Below are 20,395 nucleotides of genomic sequence, written 5' to 3'. Positions count from 1 at the left end.
CTAAATGTTCTTATGTTATTAATCATGGACTTGCACCATATTTTGATCAGCTGTTGAAGGAACATTTAAGTGAATGCAAAGATTATGTTGTTTCCTTTGATGAATCTATAAATAAAATAGTTCAGAGAGGACAAATGGACTTGTTCGTAAGATACTTTGATGTCAATCGAAATAAGGTTTGTACACAGTACTATAATAGTGTATTCCTAGGACATGCCTCAGCAGAAAACCTTCTCCACAGTTTTACATCTGGCATTCAACCTATGTCACTAAACAAAATCTTGAGTATTTCAATGGATGGGCCCAACGTAAAGTTGAGTTTCCTTAAGAAACTTGATGAGAAGATAAGAGAAGAATCGGAACCAGATGGCAAGATTCTTGTGAACACTGGTGTTTGTGGTCTCCATGTTGTAAATGGTGCAATAAGAACAGGACTGAATTCTGTTGGTTGGGATGTCCCTACTTTTCTGCGCGATATCTATTTTATCTTTAATGAATCACCTGCGAGGCGTGCAGATTTCACTTCTGTCACTGGAAGAAAAGAGTTTCCTCGAAAGTACTGTACTACTAGGTGGTTGGAGAATGTTCCATGTTTAGAAAGAGCTTTACTTCTGTTTGATGATGTTAAGAAATTTATCGAAAACACAAAGGCTGTAAAAACCAAGACATTACTCAATGTTAGAGACCAATCTAAAGACAAGTTCATGAAGTGTAAACTTTCTTTTTTCAAGTGATTATCAAATGACTGTGAACCTTTCCTGAAGAAATATCAAACAGCAAGTCCACTCGCTCCATACTTGTCCTCAGACTTGAAAAACTTGATTGAAACTTTGATGCAACGATTTGTCAAGTCAAACAAGATGCCTGCTACAGTCAAGAAACTTCTTGCTGTTGATTTACACTGTGCGGAGAATTTACGTGAACTCAAAAACATTGATCTGGGATTTCAGACTAAGAAACTTCTTAGAGAGGTGGTTTCAACTGATCGCGAAGTTCTTGAATTCAAGAAAGATTGCCAAAAAATACTAACAAGAATGACAGAGAAGATACTTGAACGGAGTCCCTTAAAATATCCAGTAGTTCAGGGGTTGTCCTCATTGGACCCAAAAATTATTCATAAACAGCCAGAGCAAGGAAAAATTAGATTTGATATCCTCTTAGATGTTCTGTATTCACATAATAGAATAACGGAAACTGTTGCACAAAGAGCAAAGACTCAGTACTCTGGCATTTGTGATGAAGCACAGTGTGGTCTTCAGAAAAAGTTTTGTGAATTCCTAGAAGAAAATAATGTAGAGTCTTCTCAGTGCTTAGATGAATTTTATTCTTCAATTTTACTTGAATACCAAGAACTGTGGGAAGTTGTGAAATTGTGCCTTATATTTTCACATGGCAATGCAACAGTTGAGAGTGGTTTTTCGATCAACAAAAGCTTGTTGGTTGAAAATCTACAGGAAGAAAGTCTCATAGCTCAAAGAAAAGTTTATGATGGCATAAAATATTACGAGACCATACACAAGGTCCCGCTAACACAAAATATGTTGTCTTATGTCAGAAATTCTCGAAGACGGTATAGTGAGCATCTAGACAATGCAAAGCGAAACAAGAAAGAAGAAGGTGGAACCATACAAAAGCGGCAACTCCAAAATGAAATAAAGAAACTAGAAGAAAGAAGAAAGATTTTAAGGTTAGAAAAACAGCATGAAGAAGAAACCATTTCAGCACAGATTAATTTGTTACACAAAAAGATACTGGACTGAAGCAGCATATGATGGTTAACCATTGGCAAATGCAATATTTTTGTTTTTAATTCAAATAGGTTTTTGTTCTGGGAAAGATTTGTAAATTGTATCACTTGGTAATATTATACTTGTCATATGTTTATTTAAATTTTATGGTACTGTTATCATGATAATGTTATTTTTTAGTTTGTATTCTCGTTCAATAATCTCAATTTTTAAAATGCTTATACCAACATTTCTAATTTTTTTGAGTTCAAAAATTTATAATAAAAAATTAAAATATATATATATTGTTAAACAGGAGCGTGATGGGCAGCTATGGGGATGGTGGAGGCTGTAAAAAAGAGTACATTAGATAAAGTATTGGTATAAGCATGTTAATTATGGTCAGGGAATTTTGTAAGAAGTGGTCAGTGAAAGTCAGGGAAAGTCAGGGAAATTGACTTTCATATTTCTGTGGGAACTCTGTATTGCCTGTTTTTCACACCCGATGTCATCGAAAATTATAATCGAATTTGGTAGCACTTTGCTTGGCGGCACTACCTCTTCATTTTCACGAAATTGAAAAAATTTAATACCTTGAACATGAGACAACACCTGCGCCAAACGTTTATATTTTGGTTGTTCTATGCTCTTGCTATACAAATAAATATTCTCGAAACACACTCCGTTAGGATGTTTTATAAGCGAAAGTAAAATACATGTTTTCCCGCTGTTTGAAGGTCCGGCAATTATACATCTTATGGTATTCGGCAACAGCGGTCCGTGGCGTTGTTCTCGTTTGCTTATATAATCATCGTGAATAATTTTGATCGGAAGACTGTCATGTTGAGGGATTACTTCCATCGTTACAACTGAAGCGTAAAAACTATAAAACCGTCTTATTTATACCCCCCAAAGTCATTACGCTGATATGCGTCGTGCTGGAAGGAGGGTGAAGGGTAAAGGTATTATTAACTCTGCCATAAATAAATTACCTTTCGAGCTACATTTGCCAACTTATCAGTACTGTGTGCCTGGTACAAAACTTGAAAAAACGTTTAGCACGCGGAGACCCAGGCAAAAATCAATTAGATAGAGCGTGCAAAGAACACGATATTTCAAGCGCAAAGAGTAACGATTTGGAGAACAGACATCAAGCGGACCGTATTTTAGCACTTAAAGCTAAACAAATTGCACAGAACCCTCAAACTAAGCTAGGTGAAAAGATTGCGGCTTGGAGCGTAAGTAAAATAATGAGTGTTAAGCGTAAACTAGGAGCAGGCATAAGAGTCACAAAGAAAAAAAATAAGAAAAATAAACGTTATAAAAAGGGCGGTGTTATACCTTTTCTATTTCCAGCTCTGGCAGCGCTCGGTTCTTTGATCGGAGGCGCAGCCGGAATCGCAAAGAGTGTGACAACCGCTAATAATAAGACAAAATTGTTGCAACAAAATGCACAGCATCACAGACATATTCAGGCCTTAACAAAGCGAAGCAAAAATGGTGCGGGGCTTTTTTTAAGACCATTCAAAGCCGTGGGAGGAGGCGTCAGAGGACGCCGCCGCCGCCAGAAGCGGAAGGGGGGACAGGGAAGGGTGGGACGCTATTAACCCTGCCACATGACATCACGCGGGGAAGGGGCGCTCTCGCCGCAGCGACTAAGAAAGCAGTAAAAAAAAATGAGGAAAGGGTGATTTTAGCCATGCCTTACAGACCGCTAACTACAACGGATTTAGAAAATGCGGTATTCAAGTTGAAAATCAAAAATTTCCGAGGCGTTTTCATGAGAGATAACTTACCTTTAAAACCGAAACAGTACGAGTGTGGGATAATTAATCTAGACGTATCTACAGGAAAAGGAACTCACTGGGTTGCATATAAAAAGTCTGGCAGCACTGCGCTGTATTATGACAGCTATGGCGACCTCAGACCGCCTCCGGAAGTAAGAAAATACCTGAAAGGCACAATGTTAAGTTACAATTACGATAGACAACAGACGATCAAATCGTGGAATTGGGTCATTTAGGTTTAAGATTTCTCGTGTCTGCGTATAAGAAGCAAAAGAAATAATTTCAAACAGCACAGATACACCAGCCATTGACGTGTCCAGTCTATACCAGAGTGCAACCTATCCTGGTGATCCATACTATAGTGCAAGCTAACCTGATATGTCAATTTCACTTATATTAACGGGAAAAAATTCGGAATTGCGGTCTGTATATTTTCCACCCCTTGACCTTACGAATTGAGAGTGGCAGATTAGGCTAATCGATTTTCAAACATACCATTCCATTCCGAACGTTGACAAAAAAATCAACAAATTCCGTTTTTCGAAAAACAATGGTCCTGTGTCTCAAATTATTCTTCCCGTCGGAAGTTATGAAATTTCAGATTTGGAAAGTTACATCGGAGATCTGTTACCGCAGGATGCGACATTTATTTTGAGAGGCAACCCTAATACATTGCAATGTAATATGCATTGTAATTACGATATTCATTTTACAGGAAGCATTACGATCGGAAAAATTCTCGGTTTTGAACCTAAAATTTACGTGGCAGGTCGAATGCATGAGTCAACACAACCGGTCAATATTTTCCCTGTATCGGTCATACGTATAGATACAAATATCGTGGGCTCCAGCTATTTAAACGGACAACCTAGCTTGAGCATACACGAATTTTACCCCAGCGTCCTGCCTGGTTATAAGGTCATCGAAGTACCTAAATCTGTCCTATACGTTCCGGTGATCGTTAAACGAATACACGAGTTGTCTGTGAGGATAGTCGACCAAAACGGGAAGCTCATAGATTTTAGAGGCGAAGAAATAACTTTACGTCTGCATTTAAAAAAAATATGGGAGTGAAATACTTTGGCATTCATAAAGGCTCCGGCGGTTTCGAAGGCAGATCCAGTAGTCAGCGAGACGCCAAGCGGTTAACATGTAAAAATATACGTTTTCTCAAGAAACTAGGATTCAAAGTATTCCAAAATGGATTCCAGCATTCTCCAAGTCGACCAGCCAATTCAATTTGAAAATGATATCACGAAAACGGAAATACATAGCTACCGGCCATTCATTTCGGGTCCTTATGAATTAAATTCCGAGATACATATTGCAATCCAGAATTCTGATATTTATTGTCTGCCTTGCAAAAGTCTGTTAAGAATCGGCGGAAAATTCGTCAAACCGGATGGCCAGGCCGCTGCATACGCAAAAATTGTCAGAAATGGAATTTTACACATGTTCAAATGAATTGCGTACGAGGTAAATAATTTACAGATAGATGAATGTCGCGACGTTGGATTAGTGACTACGATTAAAAACTATCTTTCGCTAACGCCCAGTGAAAAAGCCGTTTCCAAGATGGCCGGCTGGGGCTTGTCTGAAGACTAAAGTGTACCCATTAATGCAAACGGCGAGTTTGAAATATGCGTGCCTTTGAGTCATCTAATGGGATTTTTCGAAGATTATAAACACGTTTTAGTTATCGTTCGACAAAAATTAGTGTTACTGGTGTCAAACTCTCAGAACAACGCGGTGTTAGACACGGCAGCGCAACCGTTGCCTGTGAAACTAACACTCACGAGCATCGATTGGCTAATGCCTCATGTAACCGTTTCTACCGCACAGAGGATTCGTTTGCTTAAAATGGTTGAAAAAGGAAAAAACATAGACATTGCTTTCAGATCCTGGAGCCTCGAAACATATCCGGCCCTGCCGCAATCTCAATCGGTACATTGGTCCGTGAAAACATAATTTAATACGGAAAAGCCTAGATATATAATAGTCACATTTCAAACGGGTAGGCAAAACAACGTCGCTGGTGATAAATCAAAGTTTGATCATGTTGACATTAAGAATGTGAAAGTGTTTTTGAATTTGGAATCCTATCCGTACACAAACATGGATGGTATTTTCCTAATGATAGCTATCTGCTGGTGTATAACATGTACGCGGAATTTCAAGACTCATATTACGGTCGTCAATCATCACCACTTCTCGACCCGGAGAAATTTAAAGATATGGCTCCTCTCTTTGTGTTTGATGTGTCTAAACAGAACGATAAGATGATTGGAGGAGTCGTGGATTGTAGAATAGAAATTACCACAACGAGAAATATTCCCGTCGGCACTCAAGCATTCGCACTAATTCTGCACGATCGATTGGTTTCGTATAACCAGAGAGACAAATCTATTAAAATTCTAATGTAATGTAAGTGATAACGCAGTCTTCCCTGGGACGTCATGCTGTATGCCAACCTCCAGGGATGCTATTCTCAGCACGGTTTCGTTTTAAAAGAGATAATCCTGGCTAATGACGAAGGGGAGATAATTACGAGAACATTTCAGCCACCATACTCGTGGAAATACCTCCACAGAAATTACCAGAGAACAATTTCTTGGTTAACTAGACATTTACACGGCATCCATTGGGATGACGGTCTGTTTCCGTATACTTCGTTGCAAAACATCCTGTCAGGACATATTAGCGGAACCGTAATGGTGGCAGGCGTAGAGCAAAAAAGGTGGCTTGCAAAGTTGTATAAAAACATGTTAATATTCAGGATGCTCAGACCGAGCTCGGATGTCCGTCACTGAAAGAACTGAATAAAATGTATACGCAAGATAATATCCGTGCACGGCCCGTTACGTCACGACATAACGCCGCGCTGCTTAGGGCTTGGGCGTTGGAGCATTGCCAAGCGACGCCAGACCCTGGTTGCTCCTCCGATGCTATTTATTGAACGCGTCGCTCGTAGGGGGGGGGGGGGGGAGCCTGGTGGGTTCCCACCCTCGGTGCTATAAATGGAACGCGTCGCTTGTAGGGGAGCCTAGTCACTCTCCAAGCCACTCTTCGTGCCGATGCAGTTCAATCCGGCAACTTTGTATCGGGATGTGTCGCTCGGCTACGGTCGGGTGATATTCGAGACGGCGGATGGTCGGCACTGGTTGCACGTGTGCACAACGTTGGGACACCTGGTTCGGACGACGCAGACGACGATCTGATAGAGCTGCCTTGCACTCAGCAAAACTGCAGCGTAAGACTTCTACGGCCGGACACACACCTCCCATGCTCTCCGGAAGCTCTGCTCGTCGAGGCCGCAGATGAGGTGGTGCAGGTGTGGCCCGGGCCAGGAGCAAGGTTTTGTTGAGTGCGAGCTGCATTGTCCCAACGGCACGGTGGTTGCCTGGAGTGAATCGTGTGATTCGTTGACACATTCACCATTCCTCGACGGGGGCAACCACTCGTGGAGTGTGCCGTGCAACCCGGACATCTGCGACCTCCAAACAGCTGTCGGCTCCGACGAGGAGGAGGAGGAGGCCCACCTGTGGTCCCGCCGTCGCGGCTAGACATCAGCCGCCAGCTGTCACCCGCCCGCCAGCTGCCACCCGCCCGTCTTCGCCAGTAACAGCTCCGGTGAGTGACGTCCGCCATGTTTCCACCCGTCTGGGGTCGAGACCCCATCAAGACCAAGAGGGAAAAGTCTAAGACACATCCGCGGGCCGTATCTCGCAGGCTTAAGACTAGCTTCCGGTGAACATCTGGACGTTCCCATGCTGCTGTTCGAGGATGTTCGTTATTTACATATGAACCCAGAACAGTTGTCAGATTATGGTTTTAGTGATAATCAAAGTGTTCGAAACTTCTATGACATTCCTATTTCTTTGGCTTCGCGCCGATGGCGAGAAAAAGTGAAGAAACACAGAATAGCGGATCCTAGGTTAAGTGACACTTACCGCAGATAATGTACGACTGTCAAGAAACTAGATATCTTTACGTGCATTCTAGCCTGCACTGTGTCGAATACCGTGTTAGATATTACGACATTGAAAAGGATTGTGAACGACTGCCTGTATACTTTGAATCGTGTCGCAATAATATCCATTATCGCATGTGTTGGGATAAATCATTCCCATATACTACCATGAGACTGTTAACATCGTTTCACTGTGAAGATAAGAACTGTTACGTGTACTTATGCCATCCGCTCGCTAAACATCCAACAACCGTTGATGAACTCAGGACCTCTAGAGTTAAAAATGATGAAACTTTCATAGAGCGCTGTACCGGAACCGATCATTGTCGGAAGAAAACGTACAATGTTTTGTTGGGAGACGATGACGACCTGAACACACCGTGTGTAGGACACCTATGTCCTATTTACCGTGCAAAAGTAATAAAAGAGTCAAACTTTTCAGTGTCTAAATCATTACCTCTTCGCCATATGTCGGATTCAAGCTATCGACGAAACGTAAACTTTTCTAAAAATAAAAAAAAAAACATGAACTGTTGTGAGTCAGCGTGTTGTAACACCCTCTGTGAATACATTGCAAGTTTATTTATGGAAGTCATGCATATAATTGCTAAAAGACAATCAGTCTCAGCTCAGTGTGGAGTGAGCCTCGGTCGAGTAAACATGTCGTTTAATCCGGGTAACCAGTATGAAAACCTGGCTCGTGGTTTATCTATGGTGGAGTACTCAATCTGGAATAATGGCATCCTGAAGAACTATGTGGAGAGTTGTGACAGTCACTTTCACACTGTTCAGATTATAAACCCGGACACTAACTATCTACCCCTGGAAGTTAATCAGTGCAATCCGTACGGACGTTTTGCAGTTAATTACATGCGAAAAGACACTCCATTACCATGCAGTGTCGACGAAGTCTACAATCACGCCTTGCAAATGCCAGAACTGCATTCACCTGACTGTGCATCAGCAATCATCGAGCCTGCGAAACCAGCGCGCAAGAAATGTCAGCGGAGAATCCCCGCAACGTATGCACCGCGCAAGACTCGAACCCGAGACCTCAGCCATCTGGGACCCGTCAGTCAAGATGGTGATCACAACGTTCAGCAGAACCAGCACGAAAGAGACCTAAGCAATGCCAAAATAGCCCTACGTACTGTACTCATAGAAATGTATAACAAACTAAGTTTTATGACTTGTGTTTTATTCATGTAATACGTCGTTTTGTGAAAAAAACCTCTTCATGTAATTTTTTTGTTGTAATTTAAAACACACATAAGTGTGGTCTAATATCACAAGTATTCTACGTAAGTATGTAATTTTGGACTCTGATTAAAGAGTCATAATATTTTTTTTAATTTAATACGTCGTTTTGTGAAAAAACCTTTTCATGTAATTTTTTTGTTGTAATTTAAAACTCACGTAAGTGTGGTCTAATATCACAAGTATTCTACGTAATTATGTAATTTTGGACTCTGATTAAAGAGTCATAATTTTTTATGTGTGTAATTTATTTATTGTATGAGGAGTGGTTTGAAGTGTGACTTTTGAATAAAAACTGTAAATGTTATTACTTGTTAGATTATTTGAATACTAGCCTGTTCTGGGGTGACTTCCGTCTGGGGTGAGATCCGTCTGGATGGAGGGGTGGTTAGTTGTAAAAAAATAACCAGACGCAACGCGCTGCGGCGTGAGCGCTCCCAGAGTAAAAAAAAAAAAAAATACGATGGCAGCCATTTTGAAACATTCGTGTGATATATAAATGGCACAGACTGTGAGGGAACACAGTCTCTGATCAGTCGCCGCACTGCTGCTGCCTCACTGCTACCTCGACGAGCAGAGCTGCACCTCCAGTTTTTTCCAGCAAAGGTAAGATAGACAGATACAATTTACTGTAAATTTATTTACTAAGCTGTTTGTAATGTTAGGATGATATTATTATCATTTTGAATGGAAATATTCTTTTTTTCATTTAACATGAAAATAATATTAAACTTAAACTTTCTTCACCTTTTACTACCACACACTGTTTTCGCATTAACATCTATAATTTATTATCGTTTCCTATTCAGTAATACGTAAATGTTTTTAGAAAATTTTTCCATCTAGGGATATTCTCTAAAAAAAATTTTTTTTTTCATATCTTGCAAACGGATGGGAGATTTCGTGTACAATCTAACATAGTTTTTTGAAAAAAAAAAATAATTTTAAAATATGTCAAACCCATACTCCATAAATACGTCTACTAAATTTTATTCTTTTTGTTTTAGCTTTGTGCTCACTGTTGATCATAATTTCCCTCTCTCTCTTTCTTTATTTTCTCTCTCTTCTCTCTTACTATGTCTTCCCGTTCTTCTTCCCCCGAGGCAAAGCGACTCCGTCTTATTGAAGCTGAGCCTTCTATCTCTGACTCTCGCAATGGTGGGCGGGAGTCAGGGGTGGAGTTGGCGCAGGGGCCCGACGTCTTGCCTCGCCTGGAGGGTGTTACCTTGAACACTGCATTTGCTAACAAGATAGTGGACTTGCGAATTGGAAATGATATTGAAAATGTCGATCCGGACTTGGACCGGTTTCTACAGAGATGTAGGGTTCCATTTCTGGACTTAACAAACAAATTAATTCGCCCCTTTAAAGTTTACGTTTCACTCTCGGCTTCATTTGTTAAGGAATCTGCGGAGGGAAACGAGAGTGAAACTTTTAATTTCACAACTCAACCGCGATACTGCACTCTGATGAGGTAGGGGGAATCTATGATTCAACATTCATTCCGGAAATCAATAAACACGTTAGTGATTTCTTGCGCGTGGCAGTGGCTGGGCTCTAAAAAGATTGATTAACATGGATGTACATGTTTCAAGCTATAGAGTTTTCACGGTTAGCGCAGCGCACACGAAATTGCTGGCGTTTTTGTCCAAAAGGAGAGCTTGTGTTAACATTGAGTGTCCCGAGCAGCACTGTTTCCTGTATGCCGTCATGGCAGGTGTGTCGACGGTGCAAGGCAAAGTTACTGGAGCCACTTCGTATCCAAATCCACTCGTGTATTTTAATATGAATGGCTTGACGTTTCCCTCCACTCTGCATCAGATTAAAACATTTGAGAGGAACAATGTTATTTCCATTAATGTTTACGCTTGCGTAGATTCTAAGGGGAATATCGTTGACGAATGTTTTAGTGGCAAATCTGAATCCTCGATCCAGCCTCTTCGCGTATCCTCTGAGCGAAGAGAGAGACATGTAAATATCTTGGCGATTCGTTCGAGTGGCACGACAGAGCACCTACATTTTGTTTACATAAAATCAATGTCCAGATTATTGCATTCACAATTGTCCAAGACACAACATAAGAAATGGATTTGCGAGCGCTGTCTTCAGTATTTTAGAAGCGAAGACAGATTAAATTCACACAATGCTCTCTGCAGCCAGCATCAAGCAGTGTGGACCTGTTTCCCTACAAAAGAGAACAAGTATTTGCAATTTACAAACTTTGCAAAACAGGACCACCTAGGCTTTATTGCGTACTGTGACACTGAGTGTTACCTTAAGCCTTTCTCCACCTGTTTGCCCGGTGACGAGTCTTCTAGCACTACGTGGGTAAACGAACACGTGCCTTATGCATGTAGCATTTTGTTAGTATGTGGGTACGATAGCTCTTTGACCAAGTATGTGCAATTCGAGGGTGATAATTGTATTGCTGAAATGATCGCTGAATTAGTTTCAATGACAAAGTGGGTTTGCAATATTTATTCAAAGATCATTACTATCAAGACACCGACCCCGGCCGTCTCTGCAAGGCTTGAGAGTCAAACACATTGCCATATATGTCAGAAGGTATTGGCTGGGCAGACGGTGCTCGATCACTGCCATTTGACTGGTGAAATACGTGGTTATGCTCATTCTAAATGCAACCTGGCTTTCAGGTTGCAAAAGAATCAACTCGTCGTGGTTTTTCATAATTTGCAAAATTATGATGCCCACTTTTTAATGCAACATTTAGTTTCGCGGCGGATTGCACAATCGGACGGCTCCTTCGTTGTGGAGAACCCTGGCAGGGTCAAAGTTCTTGGAGTTACAATGGAGAGCTACAAGTGTATTACAAAATACATACCCATTTCAGATAATGCGCAAGGAGGCATGCGTACTGTGCATCTTAGATTCATAGATTCACTTAACTTTTTAAATTCATCTCTGGAAACTCTCGCTGGCAATCTCACGCCAGATAAATTGAAAGTCACCCGTTCAATGTTTCCAGATGACGCACAGTTTCAGTTAGCTACTTGTAAAGGTGTGTTTCCCTATGATTTTGTTAAATCTAGTAAACAATTGCAGACTGCCTCGCTACCCCCTAAGGAAGCGTTCCATAACGTAATGAGTAGCACGGACGCGAGTGATCTGGACTATACTCACGCTCAAAATGCTTGGGACATCTTCCATTGTGCCACATTGAAAGAGTACGCACTTAGTTATCTTAAGGTGGATACTTGTTTGCTGGCCGACATATTCGAGTCGTTTCGTTTGCTTACAATATTATTCATTAGATCCTGCCCATTACATTACCGCTCCCTCGCTCACATGGGATGCACTTTTATTTAAAACCGGTGCGCGTCTTGAGCTGATAACCGACCCGGATATATACCTCTTCCTAGAGTCAGCCGTTCGTGGAGGTATAACAAACGTAAGTCGACGTCACGCGAATGCCAATAATGTTCACATGTCCACTCACGACCCGAGCCTTCCGTCTTCGTACATCTGCTATTTCGATGTAAACGCTTTGTATGCTCACACAATATTAGATAAACTTCCTGTGGGCAAATTTGAGTGGGTTCCCAGGGATGAGTATGCGAGTTGGGATTTCAACACCATTGACATAGATGGCGATACGTCATATTTCGTAGAAGTGGATTTGACCTTTCCCGATGATTGTCACGACCGCCTATCAGATCTGCCTCTGGCCCCTGTGAATGGTGTACCGCCAAACAGGCGAATGAGTAAATTATTGTTAACTCTCGCGCCGCATAATAATTATGTTGTCCATGCTAAAACACTGCGGCACTACGTTCGGTATGGGGCGGTCATCGGCCAGGTTCACCGCGTGCTGCGGTTTGAACAGGCGGCCTGGATGAAAGAATACATAACCTTTAATGCTGAGCGTCGTGCCCAGGCTGCGAATCCCTTCGAAAAATCGTTTTTTAAGTTACTTTCGAACGCAGTGTACGGTAAAAGTTTAGAGGATTCTAGAAAACAGAGACATTTTCATCGCTTCGTGTTACGAAACTATTTATGGGGCAGCCGAGCTGATTGGTCGTCCGATATTCAAGGCTCGGAAAATCGTAGTTGAAAATCTAGTTCTCATAGAGTTGCAGAAAGGTTCGATAACCTTCGATAAACCTTTGTACACGGGTGTCGCCATTTTAGATTTGTCAAAATTGATTTTATACGACTTTCATTATAATTACATGCAAAAAAAATTCCTTCCCCAGTCTCTGCATCTCTTGTACTTGGACACTAATTCGTTGATTTACCACGTTCAGTGTGATAACATTTATGATTCCATTCGACCCGACTTAGCTTCACGTTTCGACACATCAAATTATGCGCCAGGTAATGATCAACGCTTCCCCTTAGTCAACAAGGGTGTAACAGGGGTGATGAAAGATGAGGCCGCTGGCAAGATCATTACGGAATACGTGGGTCTTCGCCCGAAACTCTACGCATACAAGCTGGAGGATGGTTCTTGTATGCGTAAAGCGAAAGGAGTTAAGGCCAACGTAATCCAATCACTTCTGTTCCCTCAATACCTGGATTGCTTGCTTAAAAATTCCCGGATTCTAGGCAGTCAATACCATTTCCGTTCGTGAGGCCACGCCGTGTTTACGGAGCGAGTGAACAAGGTAGCACTGTCTTCAGGAGACAATAAGCATTGGCTTTCTGAAGACGGTGTCAGCACATTACCTTGGGGGCATAAAGATCTGTGTCCTTCTAAAACTCGTGCCTCGCCCGATCCCTCCTAATAATTGTACATATTTCCATTTTCCCCCCCTCTGATTACGTTCACCAGTGAGACGAACACTGCTGACGTAACCTCCGAGCAGTGGTTGCAGGAACACAACAGCGCTCACCACTCCTCCCCTGCTCGGAGGGAGCTTCAAGTGTATATATATGTGTGTGTGTGGGGGTTGAAGGCACACAACAGCGCTTCTTCCGCCTCCCCCCACACACAAAAGAAAAAAAATTATCCTGAGAGGGGTGTGTTCACCTCCCCCCACCGCGCCACGCCATGTCATGACAACTGATCCTTTCCATTATGCATGTGGAGAGAAAAACTGTCGGTATGTTAAAGAAAATGTTTAGAGATGTTTGAAAAAAATATTCCACTGTTACCATGATAGCTTGCATATTATACATGCTAAGCTGATTTAACGTAAAAAAAATACTAGTTTGTTTCAAGTTGCCTCTCAAAGTATATTAATTTACATGCTATGCTGATTAAATGTAAAAAAATACAAGTTTGTTTCAAGTTGCAGCGTCACGAATATTCAATCTATCATGATTTAACGTAAAAAATACTAGTTTGTTTCAAGTTGCAGCATCACGAATATTCAATCTATCATGATTTAACGTAAAAAAATACTATTTTGTTTCAAGTTGCCTCTCAAAGTATATTAATTTACATGCTTTCCTAATTAAATGTAAAAATAAAATATTCCCCTGTTTCTTTTTTTTTATTTTTTATTTATATAAATCGTCCTCTTGATAGAATGCCTGAAATTTGTGTGACGTTCTACAGATCTCCCCAACCCAGAAAATGGAACAGATCCCATCAGCGTTGGCGGGCTCTTTCTTCGAGGAAGAGGTGGAGGAGGGGACGAGTATTCCAGCCGACATTGCGGCGGCCTTCTTCGCAGAAGACCTGCTGGAAGGGCCGTCATCTCCCCCTCCTCCTCCTCCAACACCGCCGGCCAAGACTTCGCCGCTGCTGTTGGTGGCGGGCCCCTCTGGGACATGTCCCTGGGGTTGGCCGCTAACAGCCGACGAAAAAAGAGGGTTCCGGCTACCTGCTACACACCAGCAGGTGCCCTCTTTGCCTAGCGGCAAAGTCGTGGCCAAGTTGATGGCTATGGACGCCCAGCGGGGTAGGGGGGATAATAAATAATTTTTTTTTTAACTAAGTAATATCGATGTGTTGACTACATTATTTCAATATCCATTATTTGTTACTTGTGGCTGGTAACCGGAAACATTACGTAAACGAGACTATCGCAAAAGATTATTATTACAAGTTACTTTTACCTGGTATTAATCAAATGGCAGGTACAGGTATCTAACACACCAGGTAGACGTAATATTTTTTTTTAAGTGTTGGGGAAATATATATTTTAACTTTGGAAGAAATTACATTTGTATACAGTTCTCTGCGGCTGCAGCCCCCACCCCTCTGCGAGCGGCTTCCCTATGCGGGCGCCAGTGTCTGGGTTATTACTTAAAAAATAACAAGAGGGAGGAAGGAAGGGGTTGGAGCCGCAGACACGTCTGCGACGGCGCGTAATATCTCACGACTATAGCCCTTGGGAAAATTTTTTTAAAATATATAATGACTATAAATGCACAATACATTTCTTTTAAATGACAAGTGACGTAATAAGAATACTTTTTTTTAATAAAATTGGTGATATAAATTATAAATAATATATATTTTTTAAAGTAATAATCCTACTGTATATTTCATTTCCACAATAAACACTACAAGAAAACATTATGTCTTTAACACATAAAAAAAACATGGTGTTTGAATTCGCTGAAATACGTAAAGTATAATTTTTTTTATTAACACGCTATAAGCATAAGTAATCCCTATAGCTTTTTATTTATTATTATAGACAGATATGCTACACAACAAATTAAGCATAATATGACTATACTGGTCTAGTACTAAAAGAAAACATGGCTACACTTCAGTATGTGTTTTCAAATTTGGCATCTACTACTTCTACTGCTACTACTACAGTCATAGAGTAGTGGCTGCCGAAATAATACCTTTTATATTCAAATTTGAGAAATGAAAAAACAATGACTATAAATGGGGAAGAAAAAAAAAAGATGGCAGCCTGGTATGCTGTGCTACAAGATGGCGGCCTGGTGTGCTATGCTACAAGACGGCGGTCTGGTATGCTGTACTACAAGATGGCGACTTTCAGCAATCGATTGTGATACATATAATATTATTTATTTTTTCAAAGTTGGCTGTTCTGGTTACTTCCTAGCAGCTGAAATTATATATTTTTTTCCAATGTTGAAACAAACATGGCGGCCGGCCCGTTTTTAAATTTCCCACTTAGCACTATAAAAAATAAAACATGGCGGCCGGCCCGTTTTTAAATTTCCCACTTAGCACTATAAAAAATAAAACATGGCGGCCGACTAGCAGCCGATGCGCCTCGTTTAAATTTACCGCTTACCACTATAAAAAAATAAACATGGCGGCCGCATAGCAGCCGACACTAGATATTTTTTTAAATTTCCCGCTTAGCACTATAAAATATATACCTTTTCTTTAAAAAAATAATTTATAGGGATATATACAACATCTGAAATTATTTTCTCTAACATGGTCTCGTGGTCCTGTGGTTAGCGTGACGGACTAACGATCCAGAAACGAAGGTTCGAATCCCCGCCGTCCGCCCTCATGTTTTTATACTTGTAAAAATAATTCCGGTGCGTGACGTCAACAACCCCCTGCGGATCCCCTCCAAGTGGCTCCCGGCAACGCCCACCCGACCACATGGTGCCACGCCCACCCGACCACGTGGTGCCACGCCCCTCCCACGTGCTCAGACAATAAGCTGTCCTTTGTTTACTGTACCACCAGAGCGGCACGGTGCCCCTACTATTAGCTCTATCATTACCAATGGCTAAAGTGAGTGGAGGAAAATTAATGTTTGAAAACGACACCTTGGAGGCTCTCAGAGAAACTAAGGCTACCTGTTCTGTGGTTGACTCATTAAGTTTTATTTTTAATGTAGTAGACACCTGTAGGAAAGTCCTTAGTTCTATCGGCATCATTGCACATTTTGATATAAAAAAATAAAACCGTGACAGAATTTGCCTTAGTTGCGTGGAATCATGTAGGCTGTTGTCCCAAGCTCTTTGTACAATGACGCACTAGGCGGTAAATATATCCAGCTGATAGAGCTAACTTCAGCACAGTTAGCATTCTTGGTACTGGTGTTGCAGCATTCTTTAATTTTGCTTCAAGGGTATTACAAAATTTTAAAATATTTTCAGTACAATTCTTTGTCGTAAATACATGTATCAAAATATACCGTCTAATAGATATTTTATTTATGGATTAACTCTGAATAATATGTTAATTGTGATGGACCCGTAAAAAAAGTCATCAATGTAATGGTTACCGATCGCAGCTTTTATTTACATCAATGAAGCGCCTTAAACATCTCGGGTCACTGACAACCTAAATAAATGCCATGTTAGAAAGATTATAAACAAAATATATTGAAAATTGATGAGGCAGCACTTGCTACAAGTTCTCGCGATTTAAATAAACTTTTTATTGCAATAACACCATCACTCAGAGCCAATTTACCCCCCCCCCCCCCTTACCACGTATACGATTTTCCGCAACTTTTTTCTACCCAAGGCACAAGTTATCATATCCTGAGTTTTTTAAAAATCATTTTAGTTTTTTTTTTCAGTAGGTGTAGATGATAGCTATTGTAAACAGTCGGCAATCATTGCAACATCTTCTTACATAATAAGAAAATCACAAAGCATAATCAACATGCAAGATGTTCGTTGTTCCTTTAAGCAGTAGCAGGTTAACCAACCTTGGAGCTAGAAGAAACCTGTCCATAATGTAGCGTTTTGAATAAGCCTCGTGCTATGATTTTTCAACACACGTTTTATGAAAAATTGTGCACAATTTACAGATTAATACGGTATGTAAGTCCAGCCAAAAACAGAAATCATAGCAAGATGAGTAAACTAAAATGTTTATCATTATGTTCACTACCTATATAATATTTTTACCACAGTGCTCAACAAACAATGAAACTGAATTAGTTCCTCATATTGTTGTCCGTTAGCGTCATGTATCATGCAATCATGTCAAGAATGGGTAGTGGTTTATTTTTGTTGATTGAACAGCCTCACAAAGGATACGAATGTAAGCAGATGATTGGTTTAAAAATATATCATAACATGGTGCTGCGTGCAGCAAAGCTATGATAGTCATGTTTGTTATTGTTTTGAAAAATTGTCTAAAAGTTTAACTTTAAATAAAGGTTAAGAGTATAAAGATAAAATTTATTACATTGTTTTATTCCTGAAATGATGAACATTATATGCAGGAAGCATCTATAAATTTTTAATGGGAATAATTAAGATAGGGATATATGGAAGTGATCAAGGGAATAATTATTTAAACTTTATAAACGGAAAAACGTATTATGTGGGAATGTCTTAAGTGAGTTTTACTATATACATTTTTCTTATTCATTCTGGTCCTTCAGTGTCTTGCTGTCCTTGTAAAATTCAGGTAATGTGTGTATAGTGTAAGTATATAACACACACTCTCAAGACTTTACTTAACAGTAATGGTTTTTAAAAAGTTAAACACATTGTGGCATGGACACATGTTTTGAAAGTAAACAACAATAGTGTTGTGCTTGCACCACAGTGCAATGATGTGCATTGTAAGTCAAGTGACTGTGTAGCTAAGTAGGCAGCCAGATGTCTGAATCTAGTCACACGGTGTCCTAATTGTCTGTTGGTGTATGATGGTGGCAGAATGTAAGTTGAAAATAACTGCTTTAGGTCTTAGGTTTTAGAGATCCTTCAGTATTTTACTTGCAATAGGGTTTTTCGAGTAGGCATGAAGTTTACCAAGTTTTGCATTGAAAGTACGTATTTTTTGTTTTGGAGATCTCTTATATGTATTACTAGCTGCAATACCCGGCATTGCCCGGTCTGAACGCAGGGTGTAGTTAGTAATTGTCTTCTTAATTTGAATGTCAAGTGTGAAAATTAATTTATATCAATTTCAGATCCCGACAGACGTTCTGCCAGTTTATAGTTATTTACCTGGTATGTATGTAATTAAGACTTTAGAAAGCAGTACAGAAAAAAGCTGAAAAATAAGAGATTGCTAATATTGAAAAGATTCCATTATCTAGCAAATGCTCGGCCTGCATTGCAATGCCTCATTCAGTTCTGTTTTGTAATATGTTTGAAGTAGTTCCACATATACAAATCATCTATCCATCTCTCTATATATCTATATCTCTATCTACATCTATATACATCTATGTATCTCTCTATATTTATCTCTTTATATCTACATATATACTTCCCACTATCTTTATATCTTCTATATATAAGTCTCTATATAGCTCTATACATATATAGGTATATCTCTTTTTCTAACCCATTTCATTCTCTATACCTCGCTCTATCTCAATTTATCTCGCCATCTCTATCTCACTCATATATATATATATATCGCTATATCTGTGTCTCTTTATATTTAAATAAATTGTCATGCGTGCACACTTATACAACAAAAACAGATGAAGTGCTGCTATATAAAATGAAATAAACACATTTTTTGACACGATTCGTGCTCCAACTATTGAAAAATAGTTATACCGTCTCAGTAACCTTCATGGGCATGCGTATAACAAATCACCAAAATTTCATCGCAATCGGATGAATGGTATAGGAACGCATACAGCACAAACAAACAAAAATTAAAGACATGACAAACGGATCAAACGATGGTGCGTTTAAAATTCAAGGCAACTCTATCTATTGACGAAGTTAAGAACAAAACTGTTATTAGCGCCTTTATTTTGCTAGCCGCTGCAAGCTCCACTAAGCGGACTGATCTCACCAAGGAGAAAAATATTAATTTGCCAGACCTTACTATGTGTATGATCGTGTGTCAGACATAGAGAAATGACACTCACTATTTGTATGTCTATGACCTATGATTTTTTCTGTTATAAAATGAAATTATCACTTTTTCACTCCCTTAGGGATGGAATTTCATATTAATATGGGGTCTATGTGTTAATCCAGGTTATAAGCTAGCTGTAGGCCAAATTTCATTTAAATCCATTAAGAAGTTTTTACGTGAAAGAGTAACAAACATCCATCCATTCATACTTACAAACTTTCGCGTTTATAATATTAGTAGGAAATAGGTTCTATAGCAAACTTAAAGTAAACAGTTTGCCTTCCCAACTTCCTCTCGAGGGTGTGGCCCAGGAAAAGGAAGTTCTATCCTCAGCCTGCTGCCAGCGTGTGAGTGTGTCCGGTAGAGTCCTTTTGTGCTGTCCTGCCACAGGGCAGCTAAGTAGTTCAGCTGGCTGCTGCCACAAAGGCTTTTCTGCTGGAATTTTGCCTCATGATAACCTGGTGTGGACGCGGCAGGTGGGCTTGGACTAGTGGAGGGTCGTGTCTCTGGGTACAGCGAGGCTGTCATCTGTTTTAAGGTGGCAGGGCTCCCCTTCTCGGCTAATCAGGCTCCAAGAGCTTCCCGTCAGTTCAATTTCCTTCCCCCCCCGCCCCCCATAGTTTTGTAGGGCTTAAGGCTGGGTGGGGTTAGAGCAGGGAAGAAGGGGCAGGTACAGTGGAACCTTGTTATTACGAGTATGGAATACTACGAGACCTTCGAAGATACGAGAGATTTGTAATGCACCATCAGTTTGACTATGTAAATCATACTTAATTTGTCTGGTAATTACGAGTGTTTCCTTGTTGGCTCTTCCGTAAGTACGACTGATTTAAAGAGCATTTTGAAAAAAAGTTCACGCAGTTAACACAAAAATGAAATAGTGACGAGGAAGGAAGTGGCATGACTGGTGAAAAGCAACGTGCCTTGTCTCTTGTTCCGCTACTTTCCC

General features: G+C 40.3%; 1 protein-coding gene across 1 annotated transcript; it reads left to right on the top strand.

The window, feature by feature from the left end:
* The first annotated feature begins 8,767 nt into the window (after positions 1-8,767).
* LOC134527236 (uncharacterized) lies at positions 8,768-15,065 on the top strand. Its single transcript, XM_063359730.1, has 2 exons — positions 8,768-13,804; positions 14,263-15,065. The coding sequence occupies exon 1, from the start codon at positions 10,317-10,319 to the stop codon at positions 12,066-12,068; it is 1,752 nt and encodes a 583-aa protein (XP_063215800.1). The 5' UTR covers positions 8,768-10,316; the 3' UTR covers positions 12,069-13,804; positions 14,263-15,065.
* Positions 15,066-20,395: the final 5,330 nt, after the last annotated feature.

Source organism: Bacillus rossius, chromosome 1 (assembly GCF_032445375.1).
Source record: "Bacillus rossius redtenbacheri isolate Brsri chromosome 1, Brsri_v3, whole genome shotgun sequence".
In the NCBI taxonomy this organism is placed as follows: Eukaryota; Metazoa; Arthropoda; class Insecta; order Phasmatodea; family Bacillidae; genus Bacillus; species Bacillus rossius.
The sequence above is the reverse complement of the archived record's forward strand: the minus strand, read 5'-3'. Positions and strand labels throughout refer to the sequence as shown.

What these genes read in the sequence shown, in the direction of transcription:
- LOC134527236 (XM_063359730.1), top strand. Translation starts at nt 10,317, where the DNA reads ATGGATGTACATGTTTCAAGCTATAGAGTTTTCACGGTTAGCGCAGCG.